At 51.6% G+C, this 17,104-nt stretch overlaps 1 protein-coding gene across 4 annotated transcripts in view; it reads right to left on the bottom strand.

Annotated features, from left to right (window-relative positions):
• The window catches only part of Dot1l (DOT1 like histone lysine methyltransferase), a 42,070-nt gene extending 27,861 nt beyond the window's left edge, over positions 1-14,209 (bottom strand). For all 4 annotated transcript variants that reach the window (XM_075975436.1, XM_075975434.1, XM_075975433.1 and 1 more), the window contains exons 1-3: positions 14,047-14,209; positions 3,578-3,621; positions 823-897 (exon numbers count right to left, since the gene is read on the bottom strand). In XM_075975436.1, the coding sequence (XP_075831551.1) occupies positions 823-897; positions 3,578-3,621; positions 14,047-14,127 (200 nt within the window). In that variant the 5' untranslated portion in view covers positions 14,128-14,209. The remainder of the gene's footprint in view (positions 1-822; positions 898-3,577; positions 3,622-14,046) is intronic.
• Between the last annotated feature and the right edge of the window lie 2,895 nt (positions 14,210-17,104).

The following is a 17,104-nucleotide window of genomic DNA, read 5'->3' on the forward strand; positions in this document are numbered from 1 at the left end:
CTCATGAGTTCAGCAGTTTGAGGTCGGGCTGGGTGAGGTATGAAGGCCCACTCTACTATCAATGGGACTGAGGGGTCCACATGCAAGGCCCTGGTCGCATTCCTTGCAGAGCAAAAAAAAAAAAATTCCTAGAGGTCTAGGAACTTCTAGGGTATGAACTCAAAGGCAGTGAGACGGGGACCACCCCAACTCCACAAGGACAGAGGCCCCTGCCCTGGTCACCCAGCTGTCCATCTGTCCTGATCATATACCAAAAAGGTAGGTTTTCGTGCCCTGTGGGTCCAGAGAAAGGACCTGTGGCACAGGAGACTCACACTCACGTACCCAGACACTAGGCCCACCCAGAAGACTGGTCCAAGGTCACCAAGGCAACCTTTCTAATAATGAGGTCAGAGGACTTGCAGGCAGAGTCCAGACTGAAGCGGGCTCTGAGCAGGAGGTGGAGCCTGGGTTGGCCTTTCTCAAAGGAAAGTAAACCTCACACCAGGCAGCATTCCAGGGATGCCATCTCTTCTCCACCCATTCCATCCAGGAGGAGAGGGTGTGACAGAGACTAGCCTCCCCCCACACCTACTTACAGTCAGGACTGAGCATACCTGTAAAGTAGACCCTGGCAGAACCAGGACCAGCTCGCTGCTCTAAAAGGCCCTTAGCTCCCTCACCAGCCCTGCTACTTTCCCATGCATCAATTCAAGTTTGTTCAGTGTGGAGTTCCCAGGGATGGCCTCACTCCACCAGCTAGAAGCTTTACACAGATGGTTGGCCAGGGTGTGGGCAGTCAGGAAGTAGAACCAACAGTCCACTCACCCTCTTCCGGCTCACCTTTTGGTGTCATAGTCGATCAGGACATAATTCTCCATGGCCAGCTTGAGATCTGGGATTTCCTCACAGACCCACCTGAAATGGAACACAGAGCTTCTGTTGGCCTAAGCCCCATTCTCTGGATTCGGGGAGGGGACTACTGTGAAGTGACACAGATTTTATGAGACCAAGGTCAAACTGTGCTGGCACTTGGAAAAGAAACAAATTCATGTGTTAAAGGGTAAAAGCGATAGTGCATAAGCCTGGGGGCTTACACAAGATGGAAGAAGGAAATCCACAAAGCTGTACTCTGGCCCCATCATGTGCTGAGGGTTGTGCACACACACAGACGTACCACACAAACACAGTAATAATAAAGACTTTGGGGGAAGGGCTGGGTCTGGAAGAAAGATAAGGGATTCCAGGCCATTCAAGGCTACAGTTCTGTTCAGGACCAGCCTGGGATACACCAGATAGTAAAATTCATTCACTGGTTTTTGAGACAGGATTTCTCTGTAGCTTTGGAGACTGTCCTGGAACTTGCTCTTTTACTTACTAATTTATTTGAACTTGTCATTTATTTACTTATTTGTTTGTTTGTTTATTTAGGTTTTTCAGGACAGGGTTTCTATGTGTAGTTTTGGAGCCTGCCCTGGAACTCACTCTGTAGACCAGCCTGACCTCGAACTCAAGAGATCCACCTGCCTCTCTCTGCCTTCCAAGTCCTGGAATTAAAGGCGTGCATCACCACCACTCATTTAAAATTTAGCTGTTTTTTTTAATTTATTTATTTATTTATTGTGTATACAACATTCTGCCTCCATGTATGCCCACACACTAGAAGAGGGCACCAGATCTCATTACAGATGGTTGTGAGCCACCATGTGGTTGCAGGGAATTGAACTCATGACCTCTGGAAGAGCAGCTGGTGCTCTTAACCACTGAGCCATCTCTCCAGCCCCTTTCCCTTTTTAATTCTTTTTTTTTAAATATTTATTATGTATACAATATTCTGTCTGTGTGTACGACCGCAGGCCAGAAGAGGGCACCAGACCCTGTCACAGATGGTTGTGAGCCACCATGTGGTTGCTGGGAAAAATGTGGTGCTCTTCCAAAAGTCCTGAGTTCAATTCTCAGCAACCACATGGTGGCTCACAACCATGTGTAATGAGGTCTGGTGCCATCTTCTGGCCTGTAGGCATATGTGCAGACAGAACACTGTACACATAATAAATAAATCCTAAAAAATATATATATATATATATGTGTGTGTGTGTGTGTGTGTGTGTGTGTGTGTTTAAAAAAAAAAGATTTAAAAAGAGGGGTATCCTACGTTGAAAGTTGTAGAAGGCTACAATGGCAAGGAGCACCAAGAGGAAAAAGCCCCGTTCACTGTTCAGTGGCATCTTCCATGCTCTCCAGGTTCTTCCTCTATTCCACCCTGAAGCACATCCGTCCCAGAGGCTGCAGTAGGATGAGGTGGACCCAGGCCCACAGGGGTCAAAGGATCTCAGGTGCAGCCCTGGCCTTCCACCTTAACAATCTCCTGCATGCCACCGCCTGCACCCAGCTGGCTGGCCCATGAGCTACCCGACTGCCGCTCTGCTTTTCAGCATCATGGTGGCTGGTGGCTCGCCAAGTCCAGCTGGATGGCCTCCAGCAGTCAGAGCACTGTCCAGGGAACTACAGTGATACAGTCTGGTGATGCATTGGACCTGTCTGCTGGCTGCAGGAAGAAAAAGTGCTGGGGTGGCCCCTGAGAGGGTATGCATCTAGGTCTCCGTCTCCCACCTTCTCTGACCTGCTGAGGTGGAGGAGACAGGAAAACACTTGCCCAGAGGCCCACCCCCAATCCCAGATTGTCTTGTCTCTGGGCCTACCCCATCCTTCTCCAGGTTCTGTTCCACCTGCAGCTCCCATCTCAACCCACAAAAATGTCTCAGCTTTCACTACCAGACTTTCAAATTAAAATTATTTTTAAAATTATTATTAGTGCATGGGGGTGGGGTTGTGTGTGTGCACTAGTGGGTGCACAAGACAGGGCAGCATGTGTGCCACAGAACACCCACATCTCAGAGGAAGGACGTCCACAGATGGTCCTCTCCTTCCATCTCCACAAGGGGTCCCAGGGATGACACTCAGGTCCCCAGGCTAGCAACATAAGTGCTGTACTCACTGAGTCAATTTACGGGCCTCTTCACAATGTTATCTCCGAGTCTGAGCTCGCAATGGGACTCTAACCTGTACAGGGTCTCAGTTTTGTGGGTGTACTGGGCTTTTCTCCTACTAGTCTATGCCCACTATTTTGGGAGCTTCAGAGGGCAGAAGCTCCTAAAGTAGGACACCAGAGCCAAGCCAACAGGCAGCCGCCCTGGCATTGTGTCTCTGCAGGTATCAGGACGGAGCCCCCCCACACACACACACACACTCAGCAACATCAGACCTTAGTGGGCCTCACAAACTCCTATCTTTCTCCAATTCCCCCAAAGGTAGGGACTAATGAAGGAGACAGGACAGCACAGAGACACTTCCCCAGCACCATCTCACAGGAGGCTGCAGGCAGAGGCTGAACATAAGACCTGACTCATCCCTGCTATGGCAGGGGAACAAACAACTGAGGTTTTCTCTGACAAGCACAGTGTGTGGCAAGGGCTGTGGCAGGCTGCCCTGCAACTTGATGCCCTACACTACTAGCCACTTGAGTGAGGACAGCCTCAGGAAGCAGGTCACTTGGCCCCCGTGCCCTCCCCCTCCCCTTACCCCATGCAGCACTCACCGGATAGTCTCGATAATCTCATGAGCAGCATCGTGGTGCTTGTCCTGAAAAAGAAAAGGCTGCAGAGTGGGATCCGGGCAACCACACAGTGACACCCACTCTTGTTCTGCGGTGCACAGCCACAGCACCTGGACCCCACACATTCCCCAGAGCTGGAACCTGACTCAGAGCATTCTCTCTCTGCAAACCCGATAGGCGTCAGCAAGTCCTACAAAGTCCCATTGGGCCAGTGTCTCCATTGACAGAATGGGAAGCAGACATCACAACCACTGCATCACTGTGCTGTGCCTGAAATCAAGCCTGGTCCCAGCAAGATCACTCAAGGCCAGATCTCAATTTGTCCCCATTAGATGAAGCCCAAGGATGATGCCAATGACACTCAAAGACACAGAGGGAAGAACAGCAAAAGGAAACAGGAGAAACAATGCTACCTCCCACCCACCTCAGCTGGCCAGTGGCCCCTATGAGCTTTCCACACACCCCTCACTCACTGCACACTAGACTAAGACCTTTGCCAGCCCCAGCTCCATCACGGAAGTGAGCTGCGGGATGATGAAGGCCACAGGTAACAGCGCCTTGTGAGAATGGATACCCAAACACATGAACACCATGTCTAGGTTCCCTCCCAGCTCTGCCAAAGGCCTGGTCATCACCCCCTGCCACAGAGGAGTTATAGACTTCCAGTGCACCCTGTCCAGTACCAGTCACAGGTCACAAGTGACAAAGAACATTTAACATAGGCCCTGAGTGTCCCCACAACCCTAAGTCTCTAGACAGTCTCCCACTGTGGTTGTGTGGAGGTGACCCCACTTAGGGCGTTTGTGGGGGAGAATATTAAGTATGAAAGTATACCCTAAAGGGCTCAGGAAGTTTGTGAAACTTCCATGATCCACAAGCACTGTGAGAGAGACTGAAGCAGACAGCTGGCCAAGTCTTGCAGGGAAGCCCAGAAATCTCTATGCTGGGGTGCTCTTTTCAGTGCTGGGCTGTCTCTGAGTCACCTACACTCAGTAAATAACCCTAGTGAACTCACGGGTCACCAAAGCTTTTACTCTGTGGGATCAGTTCTGTGGTCTGTGGTTGATGCCCTGTCTGGGGTGAGGTAACAACTGCCCACGCCTCCCCGGAGAAGCCGCACAACTAGGGCAGATTGTTACCCAAGTGCCTCACCTCTACACTGTGTAACAAGTGTGTGTGTGTTCGTATGCTACTTCTGCCATGAACACCCAGGCTCCCTTTCTCTGTCTTGTCCACCCAGACACTCCTGAGCACCTGGGCCACAAAACAGCAAGTATCCACGGTCGTGGTGCTGAGCACCACTGGAGAGATAGGTCTACATCATGCTACACCATACCAAGCCACTCTCCGGGTACTCAGTTGTTCATCTCAGGCAGTTCTTACAGCTCCCAGGCAAGCACATCACCACCCACCAAAAGCTTAGGCTCATAAAGGTCTTAGTATTGGGAGAGGGGGTCTTAAGAGGCAGTTCAGGGGCTAGAGCAATGCTAATCTGGTAGACTATCCAGGTTCAAGTCCCAGCACCCACATGATGGCTCAGTCTGTAACTCCAGTTCCAGTGGATATGATGCCCTCCTCTGGTCTTCACAGGTACTACATGTACACAGTGCACAGACACATGAAGGCAACACAACTATACACATAAAATTTAAAAAAAAATGAAAGGAAAAAAAATGTCTGGTAGCAAGGTTACAAAACAAAGCCTGATCTCGTGGCACACCCTGTCCCCCTAGCACTCTGAATGGTGCAGGCAGGTGGACTGGGAATTCAAGGTCTCCTGAGCTGCGTGGAGCTCAAGGCTGGCCTGGATTAAGAAAGACTATCGAAAGGAGGGGACGGGAACAGGCTGGGCATTGTGACTAGGGCTAACCTAGGTAGATCTCTGTGATTTTGAGACTAGCCCAGCCAGAGCAGTTACTCAAAGAAACTCTGTTTTTAAACAACAACAAAAACAAACTAAAATTTAAAAAAAAAGGAAGAATGGGGAGGGGAAGGGAAGAATCCACTCGGCTAGGGCGACACACTGCTGGTCTTCCTTCTATGGCCCTCAACAGAGGTCTGGAGGGATGCGCCTCAACAGCAGATGCTCACCTGCCATGCATAAGGCCCTAGGTTTCAGCCAACACAGGAACACTGGTGCAGGCCTGTGTACTCAGGAGGCTCAGGCAGGAAGCTAGGGATTCTGCAGCCAGCCTGACCACTCACAGCCTTGCTCACGCTCTTCAAGTTTCCAACACTATGCTCCAACCCAGCCAGCCCTTGGTTTTCTGAGTCTCAAGGTTCTCCTGCCTCCACCTCCAAAGTGCTGGCACCAAGTGTTGGGATTACCTTGTAGGGTTTTTGTTTCATTTGGTTTTTTGAGACAGGGTTTCTTTGTGTAGCCCTAGCTGTCCTGGAACTTGCTCTGTAGCCCAGACTAGCCTCAAACTCACAGATCTGCCTGCCTCTGCTTCCCAAGTGCTGGGATTTAAGGAGTGTACCACCACTGCCCAGCCCTTGTAGGGTTCTTGACGCTTCCCAAGTACTGAGGACCAAGCACTATTGTTTGTTGGGGCCTACCATGTCCACAGACAATCCTGAGCTGTGCAAACTAAGAGGCAGATTCTGTTAGGCTATGGCTACACCCTGGCTATTCATTGGTCTCTAGGAAAGGATAGGCATGCAACTACCTGGGAAGGGAGTAGTATTCTGGGCACAACCCCAAAAGCCTGGGTTTCTGAGAGGTGCTGATCTCTTTATACTATACAGGGACAGCCCCTACCAGTCATCCTCCACTGGTTACATCTAACACAACATCAGGAATTCACTGCTGGCTGGCCAACCCATTTTTTTTTTTAATATTTTTATTTATTTATTATGTATACAATATTCTTTCTGCATGTATGCCTGCAGACCAGAAGAGGGCACCAGACCTCATTACAGATGGTTGTGAGCCACCATGTGGTTGTGGGAATTAACTCAGGGCCTTTGGAAGAGCAGGCAATGCTTTTACCCTCTGAGCCATCTCTCCAGCCCTGGCCAACCCATTTTTATCTTTTTCTCTCTCCCAGGGTTAGGGATGGAGCCCTGAGTCTTGTAAACACTAGGAAGGTCACCTACTGGGCAATTTCAGTCCTTTTTGGATTTGTAAGCAGGATCATCCATGTAGACTAGACTAGCCTGAAATGCCTAATCCTGCCCTGGCCTCCTGAGAGCTACTGAAGTCACGGACATGTGCCAACCATACTCTTCTTACCAACACCACATTAGTCCGATTCTTCCACAAGACGTCCAAGTGAAGCTGGACATGGTGGCACACGCCTTTAATCCTAGAATTTGGGAGGCAGAGGCAGGCCTATAGTTCAAGGCCAGCCTAGTCAACATTGTGAGTTCCACGACAGCTAGGGCCACACAGAGAAGGAAACCCTGTCTCTGGGGAAAGGCAAGGATGAACCACTCTTAGGTGGTTCCCCAAATAACATCACAGCAGGAGTTACACAGCAAGCTGTCAGAGGCTGTTCCAAACCTTCTCCTGGACTTGCTCCCCCCAGTGACTATCAGCTGCTCAGACGAAAGGCAAAATGACCAACAGAGCCAGACAGAGCACAGCCTGCACAAGGGCAAGAGGGGCAGGAGCATCACACAGGGCTGTGTTCTAGGATCAGAACAAAGGAGTTAGTCAACATCCCATCCCAGCCTGAGGGAGACAGAACATGACCAGAGGGAAGCCCAACAGGCAAACCAGAAGCGTGCATCCTGCAGAGAAGCCTGAAGAGTGTGACCTCAGACATTAGCAAACATGGTCCCCCACATGAAGGGGGACTAAAGATCCTGGTTCCAGGTGGGCAGCTCAGTCAGATGTGCAACACCAAACGTCCTTGGTGTCCCACATGGTCCTAAACACTGTACCTCACAGGAGGAAGGAGACCAGTAGGAAAGCCCATGGAGATATGACATACACAGGCTGTCTAGTGGGCTGCCCCAAGAATCACACCACATTCCAGACACCATACATAGAAAAAAGGGAGTTCAAGAAAAAAAAAAAAAGAAAAAAAAAAGAAAGAAAGACGGGAGTTCAGTACATAACTTATCTATTAGCTTTGGAGTGGGAGTCCCACAATGCTATCCAGGCTGGCCTCCAACTCAAGGGCTCAACAATCTTCCTGCCCCACCCTCCCAAGCAGCTGGAACCAGATATACCCAGCCTGGAAAACATTTTTTTTAAGACTTGACCCTGAAACTCTAAAGTCCACAAAGGGACACATTCACAGCACACACAGAAATACTCAGCTTCCTACTGCCTGCCTTCCTGAAGGCAGGAGAGATGGGGATTCATAGGTCCACAGGAGGACAAGTGTCCTTGGTCAACTACAAGGACAGAGATGAGGCCACAGAAAGTCTGTCCATCTGTGCCAGCTGCCAGTCCTGCAGGCAGAAGGGCTTCTGCTGAACAGTTCATGCCAAGCTGGCCTCTACAGTCTTCAAGGGGAGTGGCACCACCTATCCAGGCCTATCAAGTGACAAAGGTGAGTCACTTGCTAAGAGTGACTGCATGTTCACCACCAGGACACCTTCTTGCTGCAGGCCACTTCTCCCTCAGGGTGTGAGGGAAAGGATAGGGGCTCAGTTACCCTTGTTTTAGGAGAGTTGAGACAAGTACTGAGGGAAAGGCAAGCAGCCCTGCCCAGACAACAGCGAGATGGGCACCTTGCACCCTGGCAGCTACAAGTACCTGGCACAGGAAAGCTGTAGAGAGGCCAAGAACTCAAAGCACTTGCTCTGCAGTCAGAAAGGACAGTAAGAAGTTAGGCACCCTGAAAGCACCTGTAGCCCATATGGGGTGTGGAGACTGGGTACTAGAATTTGCTAACTTCCAGCCTAGCTGAGAAGGCTCAATCATCATGTCTAGGAAAAGGCCCAGTCTCAAAGGAAGATGGTGACAGAGGACACATGGCAACCTCTTCTAGCCTCTACACTCTACAGTGCATACCTGTGCACAGTAAATTTAAAACCACCTGGTGCATATAAATGCCCTATCAACCCTGGTGCCACACCAGTTCTTAGCCTGTCACTCCATCCTAGGATGAAGTTAAAATAAGTCCTTACCTTAGACCTGGAACCTCCCCAAACTCAAACACTGCAAGCCAGCACAACACACACACACACACATGCACGCACGCACGCACGCGCACAATAAGGTCACAATGTGGAGCTCTACAAAAGGAGACATCAGAACAGATAATTCTGAGAAAGTATATTCATATATTCTCGTGTACTGGAACAGGGGTGATGGACTGTTCTAGAACTAGGCAGTTTTAATAGCTGCCCAACCTGTGAATAATCTGCAGATCCTGACCAGCGCTTTGAATGCATGAACTGTACTAGGTGTGAATCAGGTCTTAACAGAACTGTTTGGGGTACTGAGAAGAAACCCAGGGCCTCCCAAAGGCAGGGCAGGTGCTTACTGAGTTCAGAGGGTATAAAACAGGCTGGGCTCCATCCCCAACATGACATAAACCAGGCAGGTGTCTGGAAGACAGAGTCAAGAGTCCATAGACACAGAGAGGGGGGTTGGGGAAGAGAAGGAGGGGAGAAGAAAAGAGATTGCATGAAGCTCCCTCCCCCAGTAGCTCTGCCCTGCCTATGGGATGCCCACTCTACCAGCAGAGGAGTCTGTGCAGGACCTCAGAGGCTATCCCGTGTCTTCTCACACTTCAGCCCCTGAGGAGTTGGTGTCCACACAGCCCAGACCCGTGTTTGTCTAAATCAAGCTAGCAACAAGGTGGGCATCTGTACTGCACAGGGCCAGACCATGTTCGGGAATCAATGAACCTGGCTTGCATTCTGGGGACCCTGGAAAAAGATGACAGGGCTGCCCCAGCAAACAGAGATATGGGGCAGCTGATCTGTGCCCCCAAACTTCAGGCAACAGTGTGTGGTCTTTCTGTACACCACTGACACCCTGAACCGAGTTCTGCAGGGGCCAGTGTCAGAGCCTCCCCTCTTCCAGTTGTGGCAACCACAAATGTCCCTAGACATCACCAAGTGTCAGTTCAGGGCAGGACCTCCTTGAGAACAGCTGGGTAGTCTGCCCAAGAGTCATATATCCCACAGGAGGTGTTCCTCACTGACCTAAGGATTTCACTTTGTAAGAGTGAGGACACAGGACCATTCCTGGGTGCATGAATCTATAATTACCCTCAAATAAAATATCTAACTTGAAGCCAGCATGACATCTCATGGCCATATTCGCAGCACTTGGGAGAATGAGACAGAACTGTTCAGAGTTTGAAGCCAGCCTGGGCTACTCGGTAAGTACCAAACTGCCCTGAATACAGAATCAGACTACCTCAGAAAAGAAACAAAAAGGTCTAACTTGAAAAAGGGCAGTGCTTCCACAGACAGGGAAGCCCAGCTGGGGTTCCCCAGCAGCTCCCAGTCTCTTCATGAACAGAGTAAGTGGCCTAAGGTTGGATTTGAAAGGCAAGCGCAGAGTCAGTGTTTCACAGGGAAGCCCACTGTCACCACCCCTTCACTTCTGGAGCAGGTCAGCCCACACAGGCAGGTTAAAGGTCAACCTGCCTCCTGCCCACATGAGCAGGGATTAGCCAGGACACTCACCTGCGGAGCTCAGCAGCAGAAACTGCTTTCTGAATCATAGTAGGGCTGGCTCACCCTACTCACAGCATGACTCACCCAGCCACCCACAGGACTCCCAAGCTCATCAGAAAGGACACGCCACTACACAAGGCCTACTGAGTCACCAACAGGAAGGCCACCCTGGCCCTCCCTCTCAAGTTTGTCACCTAAGCTGTCTGCCAAGCAAACAACTAGAAATGGCATCTGCATTCTTTCTGACGAAAGGGTCATTCCATGAGGACCCAGGGCCCTAAACTGCTAGGATAATGGCCCCTCCCACCCGTCAGTTCTCCAAACCTGGTCCCCAAACTGGGTATTTCTGAGTGTGGACAGCATGGCTGCTGTCCTCTAAGAAGCCACTGGCACCTGCCCAGGGACACGCCTTACTCAAGTGTGGGACTGTCACACTCAGTCCTAATCTGCCTGTGAAGGTCCAGAGCCTGCAATGATGAATGTCTTTTTGCCTTCTGTGCATGTCCCCAGGGACACCAAAGGTAGCTTGTAAGTGCTTTTACAAAGGATTATGAAGCCAGACCTGGGGGCGCACACCTGGCCTTCCGCACTCTTGAGGGAAGCCAGGAGGGTGAGTCAGGGCATGCTGAGACCACCCCCCATCTCAAAACACAACAGACTGGGAAGGACTGCAGGCGGGCATGCAATGTGACCTGAACTCCCACCTCAGCCACAGGATTGCCTTCATGGTCCCTTCTCTCAATGTCTTGGAAACAGGATCACCTGGCAACAGATTTTCTGTTTGCTTGTTTACTGGGGGATCTGATACATGTAGGGCAGGCTTCCCTGGAACTATGTAGCCAAAGCTGGTCTTGAATGCCTGATCCTCCTACCTCTACCTCCTGGGTGCTGGAATGGCAGATTTGACACTGTGTGGAGTATGCCAGGCACTGGCAATGGCTTCCTGAGGAGCAGAACTCTCCATGAGAGCACAGGGGTAGAAGAGGACACTGTGGAGTGGCTGTCTCCACTGAGGCTGTGTGGAAGCCAATGCCACCCCCCACCTGCTGGCCCTTGGACAACAATGTGACAGCCACAGCTGGAATGGGCCTGCCAGATGTCTGGGCCAGCATACTCAACCCTGGCAAGTGAGGTCCAGGCCAGCAAGGGAAAGGCGCTGGCCAGCCGTTCCCACCCACCACTGGAAAGCTAGTTCCCGCCAAGCTCGACTGAAGGCCTGATTCACACAGAGTGGGAAGTGGGCCAGTGTCACTGGGTGAACATTCATCTTCATCCCCAGGGAACAAGGTAGAGGCAAACTGGCAGCACCACTCCACTGGGGCACCAACAGGGTTGTGACACATTTTTTTTAGCCCTTCATACTCATATGACAACTTTAGGAATTCAGGTTGATGACTGTCCACTCAGTACGGACCTAGCAACTCAGCTCTTGGTACTCCCAGGGATTACTTCAGCTTGGACGAGCCCACACACAGGTGCCTAGAACTCACTGCCTCTAATCTCACACTCACACACACACACACGCTGGGGTGGCAAGTCCATCGCACCCCAGCACTAGAGGCAGAAGCAGGATAGCACTGAAAGTTCAAGGCCAGCCTGAGCTACAGAGTGAGTTCCAGGCCAACCACAACGGCATAACAAGACCAAAGAAATAATAGAAAAAGAAACATTGGACCAGCCCAGGCATCCTGTGACTAATACAATGATCACCAAACTGGCTCACTATCCAAAAGATGTTACCGAGCTAAGAAGAAAAACCAGGGGCAAGCCCAAGCCCTCAGACAGTGTGGGTGGGCGAGCCTCAGACACATTCTCCCTGGTGACTCTTCAGAGTCACAGGCTACATGTTGTTGATCGTTCACTGGACTTTCTGGGAAATGCTGCCAACAGAAGACACAGACTGACAGCCAAGAAAGTGAGAGGCAGGGAGCAGAGGGAGTGGCTCAAGTGTGCTGCACCTCAACTGTGACAGTGACCAAAATTCACAGAACTGTAGCCTGGGAAAAATGAATGGTGTCCCTTGAAGATGAAAAGAAGAGATGAGACTTAAATCAGAACGTTTATGTCCAAAGAGGAAAAGCCCCGAGAAGTCCGACTACCTTCCTTTTTTCCAGACAGTCTCACCACACAACCCTCCAGATTTCCCGAGACCCCTTCAGGTGCCACCAACATTGGGGGACAACTTTTTCAGTTTCCCACAGTCCTAGTCACAGCAACAAGAGGGAAGAACCTCTCCAATTTCTCAGATTCCTTCTAGACAGGCCACCAACCTGGAACTCAGAGATTCTCCTGCCTCTGCCCAATGTTTGCCACCCTGCCCAGCATGTATACAGGCAGGCATTTTTAAATGCCTGTTGCAAGTGCCTTCAACTATGCACGTGAGGAGGCTGGAGAACTTGGGGGAGTTGGTACTCTCCTTCCACCATGTAAGAGAGATTGAACTCAGGTTTGGCAGCAAGAATCTAGGCTGAGCCATCCTGCTGACCCCAGCGGAGTTGACAGTGAACACCTGTAGGAAATTTTTTTTTCTTTTTTTGAAGACTGGGTTTCTCTGTGTAACAGCCTTGGCCATCCTGGAGCTCACAGAGATCTATCTGCCTGCCTCTGACCCCCAAATGAGGGGATTGAAGGGTGTGCCACCACACCCAGCAGATGCAGAAAATTTCAAGGACACACACAGCTGCCCGATGGGAAGGCGCAGAGGCCCAGCTGCAAGGGCATCCCAGGGCACAGATGTATTCCATGGGGTCCCAGTGAGGTGAAGACTCAACAGCACCCATACATCATGCTTCGCTTTCTACTCAAAACACATACAGAGCCGGGCGATGGTGGCGCACGCCTTTAATCCCAGCACTCAGGAGGCAGAGGCAGGAGGATCTCTGTGAGTTCGAGACCAGCCTGGTCTACAGAGCTAGTTCCAGGACAGGTTCCAAAGCCACAGAGAAACCCTGTCTCGAAAAACAAAAAAAAAAAAAAAACCACATACAGGATCCCCAGGGACCAGGACGCTGAGGTCCCCAGGCCCTCCTGGACTTCAGAACCCAGAATCCTCTGGCACTTCCACTTTGCTTATCAGTTTTCCAAGGCTCTTTAGGATTAGAGGATGACACCCCCAATTTACCAGGGTCTCACCAGCCCTACCCACCAACAAAAGGGGACAACCTCCCAGACTTCCCAAGCCCCTCCAGCCACGACATCAAGAGGAGACAACCTCTCCGACCGTGCGAAGCCTTTACGGACACTCTACCAACAGGAGGCAACGGCCGGCTCCTCATGGTCTCACCAGCCAACTACGCCAACGTGAGATGACACGCGAGGGACAAACTGAGGTGACAACCTCTCCAACATCCCAGGGCCTTCCAGCCTGGTCCACTGACATGAAGGAACAACTTTTCATAACCCTCCAGCCGTGCCACCAACATGGGGGTCAACCCGATGACGTGAACAGCCAACCCTCCCCAACTTCCTAAGGTCCTTTTAGTCCCTAACCACCAACGCCAAAGGTGACAACCTAAGAGGACATGAGGGGACAACACGGAAAGACAGCAGGGTGAGACGGAGACGACAGTGTGCGGGGCAATGAGGTGACAACACGAGAGAAGGTCACGAAGGACCGAAACGGAGACTAGACGCCCCCAACCTCCCAGTCCCCGTGGCCCTGCCCACAGCGTTGCCCCGGACTCAGGCCCGCAACGCCCGGGGATGCGGGGCGCCAGGCCGGCGGCCGCGACAGCGCGACGGGCCGCGTCGGGGCAACGGAAGCCGCAGGCGCGGGCCAGGAACGGCCGAGGACCCGCCGCCGGCCCGGAGCCCCAGAGCCCCGTGACCCCCACCCCCAGCCTCCCCGACAGCACACTCACGTAGACCGGCAGCGGCCACGGGTAGACAGCGGGCTCGGCGCCCACTGGCGACTTGAGCCTCAGCTCCAGCTTTTCGCCCATGTCGGCGCGCGCGGCCGCCGCACCATGCTAGGCGGACGGTTGGGGGAGGGGCGGGGCCGCCGGCGGGAAGCCGGGCGGCGGGGGCGGGCGGACGCGGGGCGGACGGCAGAGGACAGACGGCCCGGCCTGCGCCTCGGCCGCCGCTCCCGTGCGGCCCCCGGCTCCCCTCTTTGTAGGAGTCACAGACCCGGGACGCCCAGCGCCGCCGCCATCTTGGGCCGGCGTGAGGAGAAGGCACAATGAGCCGGGGGGTCGGGTCGAACCACTCGGCGCGCGCGCGCGGGGGAGGCCGGGAGCCAAGAGGCGGTGCGCGCCAAGAGCCTCCGCCCGCCGCGCCGCGCGCACCACCCCTCACACGCCACGCCCCCTTGGACTCGCCCACCTCCGAGCGACGCACGCACGTACGCACGCACGTACGCACGCGAGGGGGCACGCACGTCCTCGGTTGCCCTCAGACGCCCCCGCCACCCGGAAGGGGGGACCCGGGGAAACCCTGCTGAGGGACTGGAGAGGGAGGGGGCGAGGGAGGGAGGGAGGGAGCGAGGGAGGACGACGGGCAGTTCAAATCCCAACTTCGCAGGCTTGCTTTTTATCTTTTTCTTGTTTTCCTTTTTTTTTCTTTTTATGGATTTTTCAAGACAGGGTCTCTCTGTAGCCCTGTCAGTCCTGGAACTCACTCTGTAGACCTGGCTACCCTCGAACTCACAGAGATCTCTGCCTCCCGAGTTCTGGGATTAAAGTATGCGTCACCATGACTGATTTCTTTTTATTTCTTCATTAAAAAAATTTTCTTTTAATACAGTATCACACTAACAAAACCTACTGAAGAACCCAGGAATGTGAAAAGTTGTATGCCTTTATAGGCTAGGAAAATCGGAGCTGTCAGCTGCTGTGGAGGAAGCATAAACCTTTAAGAGCAGCTTCTCCGTGACCCTATGGCCTACATTCCTTTCAGTTACAGGAGCAAGCAGCTGCGTAAGATAGCCAGGCTTTTACGAACATCTTGAACTAAAACCCTGTAATCAAAAGTTGTGAATCTTAGAATGTAGCGTGACTCAACCCCTCTGACTCACCACCTGGCTTATGGTTCCTGCTGTGGCCTCTTAGTGTCACAGCCCCTGTGACCCTAGGCAGCTAGAAGTTTTTGGTAGCCCATTGTGTTTGGAGTAAGGTTTGCTTCTGGCTAATAGACCGGTGGTCTGGTTCCCATTATTTGTGCAACCTCAGACGCAACACTATCATCCGAGCCCTTGGGAGATTGTGCGGCAAGGGGTCACAATTCAAGGCCCACCTGGATGACAGAGTAAAGTCTTTCCTCAAGACTCAAAACGAGGGCTGGGGAGATGTTTCAGCCGCTGGAAGCACTGGCTGCTCTTGGAGAATCTGGATTCAATTCCCACTACCCACACTAGTGCATGACTATCACCACTCCGATTGCAGGGGTTCCAACACCCTCTTCTGGCCTCCATAGGCACCAAGGAAGCTGGTGGTGCATAAACATAAATGCAAGCAAATTATTCAAATACATAAAAAAAAGAAATTTCAAATTCCCATAAACTAGTCAAGTGGGTGTAGCCCACACCATAAATCCCAATGCTCAGTAGGCAGAGGCAGATGGATCTCTGTGAGGGGAAGACCAACCTTTGCTAGGGAGCGAGTTTCGGGCCAACCAGGGCTACAGAAGAACACCCTGGCCGGGCGGTGGTGGCGCACGCCTTTAATCCCAGCACTCGGGAGGCAGAGGCAGGCAGATCTCTGTGAGTTCGAGACCAGCCTGGTCTACAAGAGCTAGTTCCAGGACAGGCTCCGAAACCACAGAGAAACCCTGTCTCGAAAAACCAAAAAAAAAAAAAAAGAAGACCCTGTCTGTAGATAAATAAATAAATGATCAAGTTGGAGCCTCCCAGCTTTGAAGTTCCTCTTTATACAAACAATATTATTCTCAAACTTTCACAGAACAGTAGGGAGAGAGCTAGAAGCCAAATGGTCTTAGAATTTCCTAGATCCCTCTTGCTTTCTAGATTGATTTCCTCACAGACCAGTTTCAATCTTTTGTTTGTTTGTTTGTTTTCTGTTTGCTTTTCAAGACAGAGTTTCTCTGCCTAAAAGTCCTACCTGTCCTGAAACTGCTCTTGTAGACCAGGCTGGCCTCAAATTCAGAGATCCCCCTCTTAGAAAAATCTTTTAAATTGAGCCTGCCTGACACTGGAAAAACCTGGATAAATCCAGACCCACCCCACCCCACCCCCAAGCAGAAAGAAAATAGCCAAAAATCCAAGCAGGAAGAGAAGAATCAAAAATCTAGGATTAGCGGGTTCAGTGACTGTTTCAGGAACTAGCTGAAGATAAAGTTAGATTTTCCCCCTTGTGATTATCAGGAACTGGCTGATTATGACCTTGAGTGATCTTGAGAGGCAGGGAGTTGTCCCCTTGTGACTTTCTGTGACACTCTCCCTGCCCCTTTCGATTATTGGGCTGTGGTTTCTTCCCTTAAAAACTCCTTCTCCCAGGGGCTGGAGAGATGGCTCAGTGGTTAAGAGCATTGCCTGTTCTTCCAAAGGTCCTGAGTTCAATTCCCAGCAACCATATGGTGGCTCACAACCATCTGTAAAGAGGTCTGGCGCCCTCTTCTGGCCTTCAGGCATACAGACAGAATATTGTATACATAATAAATTAATTTAAAAAAAAACTCTTCCCCTGCGTGGTTATGAGTCTGGGCCCCAGTGCACTGGTTCCCCAACTCATCTCACCAATTAAAGCCTCGTGTGCTTGCAGCAAGGACGGTCTCTCGTGAGTTACTGAGGAGGTCGTGTTATCCCGAGACTTGAGTGAGAGTCTCCCCGCACCGGGGGTCTTTCAATACAAATGAACAATATATATATATGGTTTTTTGTCCATTTTTTTTTTTGCTCTCGCCCCTCCCCCACTCCCTCAAGCCCACACTCCCAACCCCTTCAGGTGGAGCTACATTCTTTCC

This window comes from Microtus pennsylvanicus, chromosome 6, assembly GCF_037038515.1.
Source record: "Microtus pennsylvanicus isolate mMicPen1 chromosome 6, mMicPen1.hap1, whole genome shotgun sequence".
Classification (NCBI taxonomy): Eukaryota; Metazoa; Chordata; class Mammalia; order Rodentia; family Cricetidae; genus Microtus; species Microtus pennsylvanicus.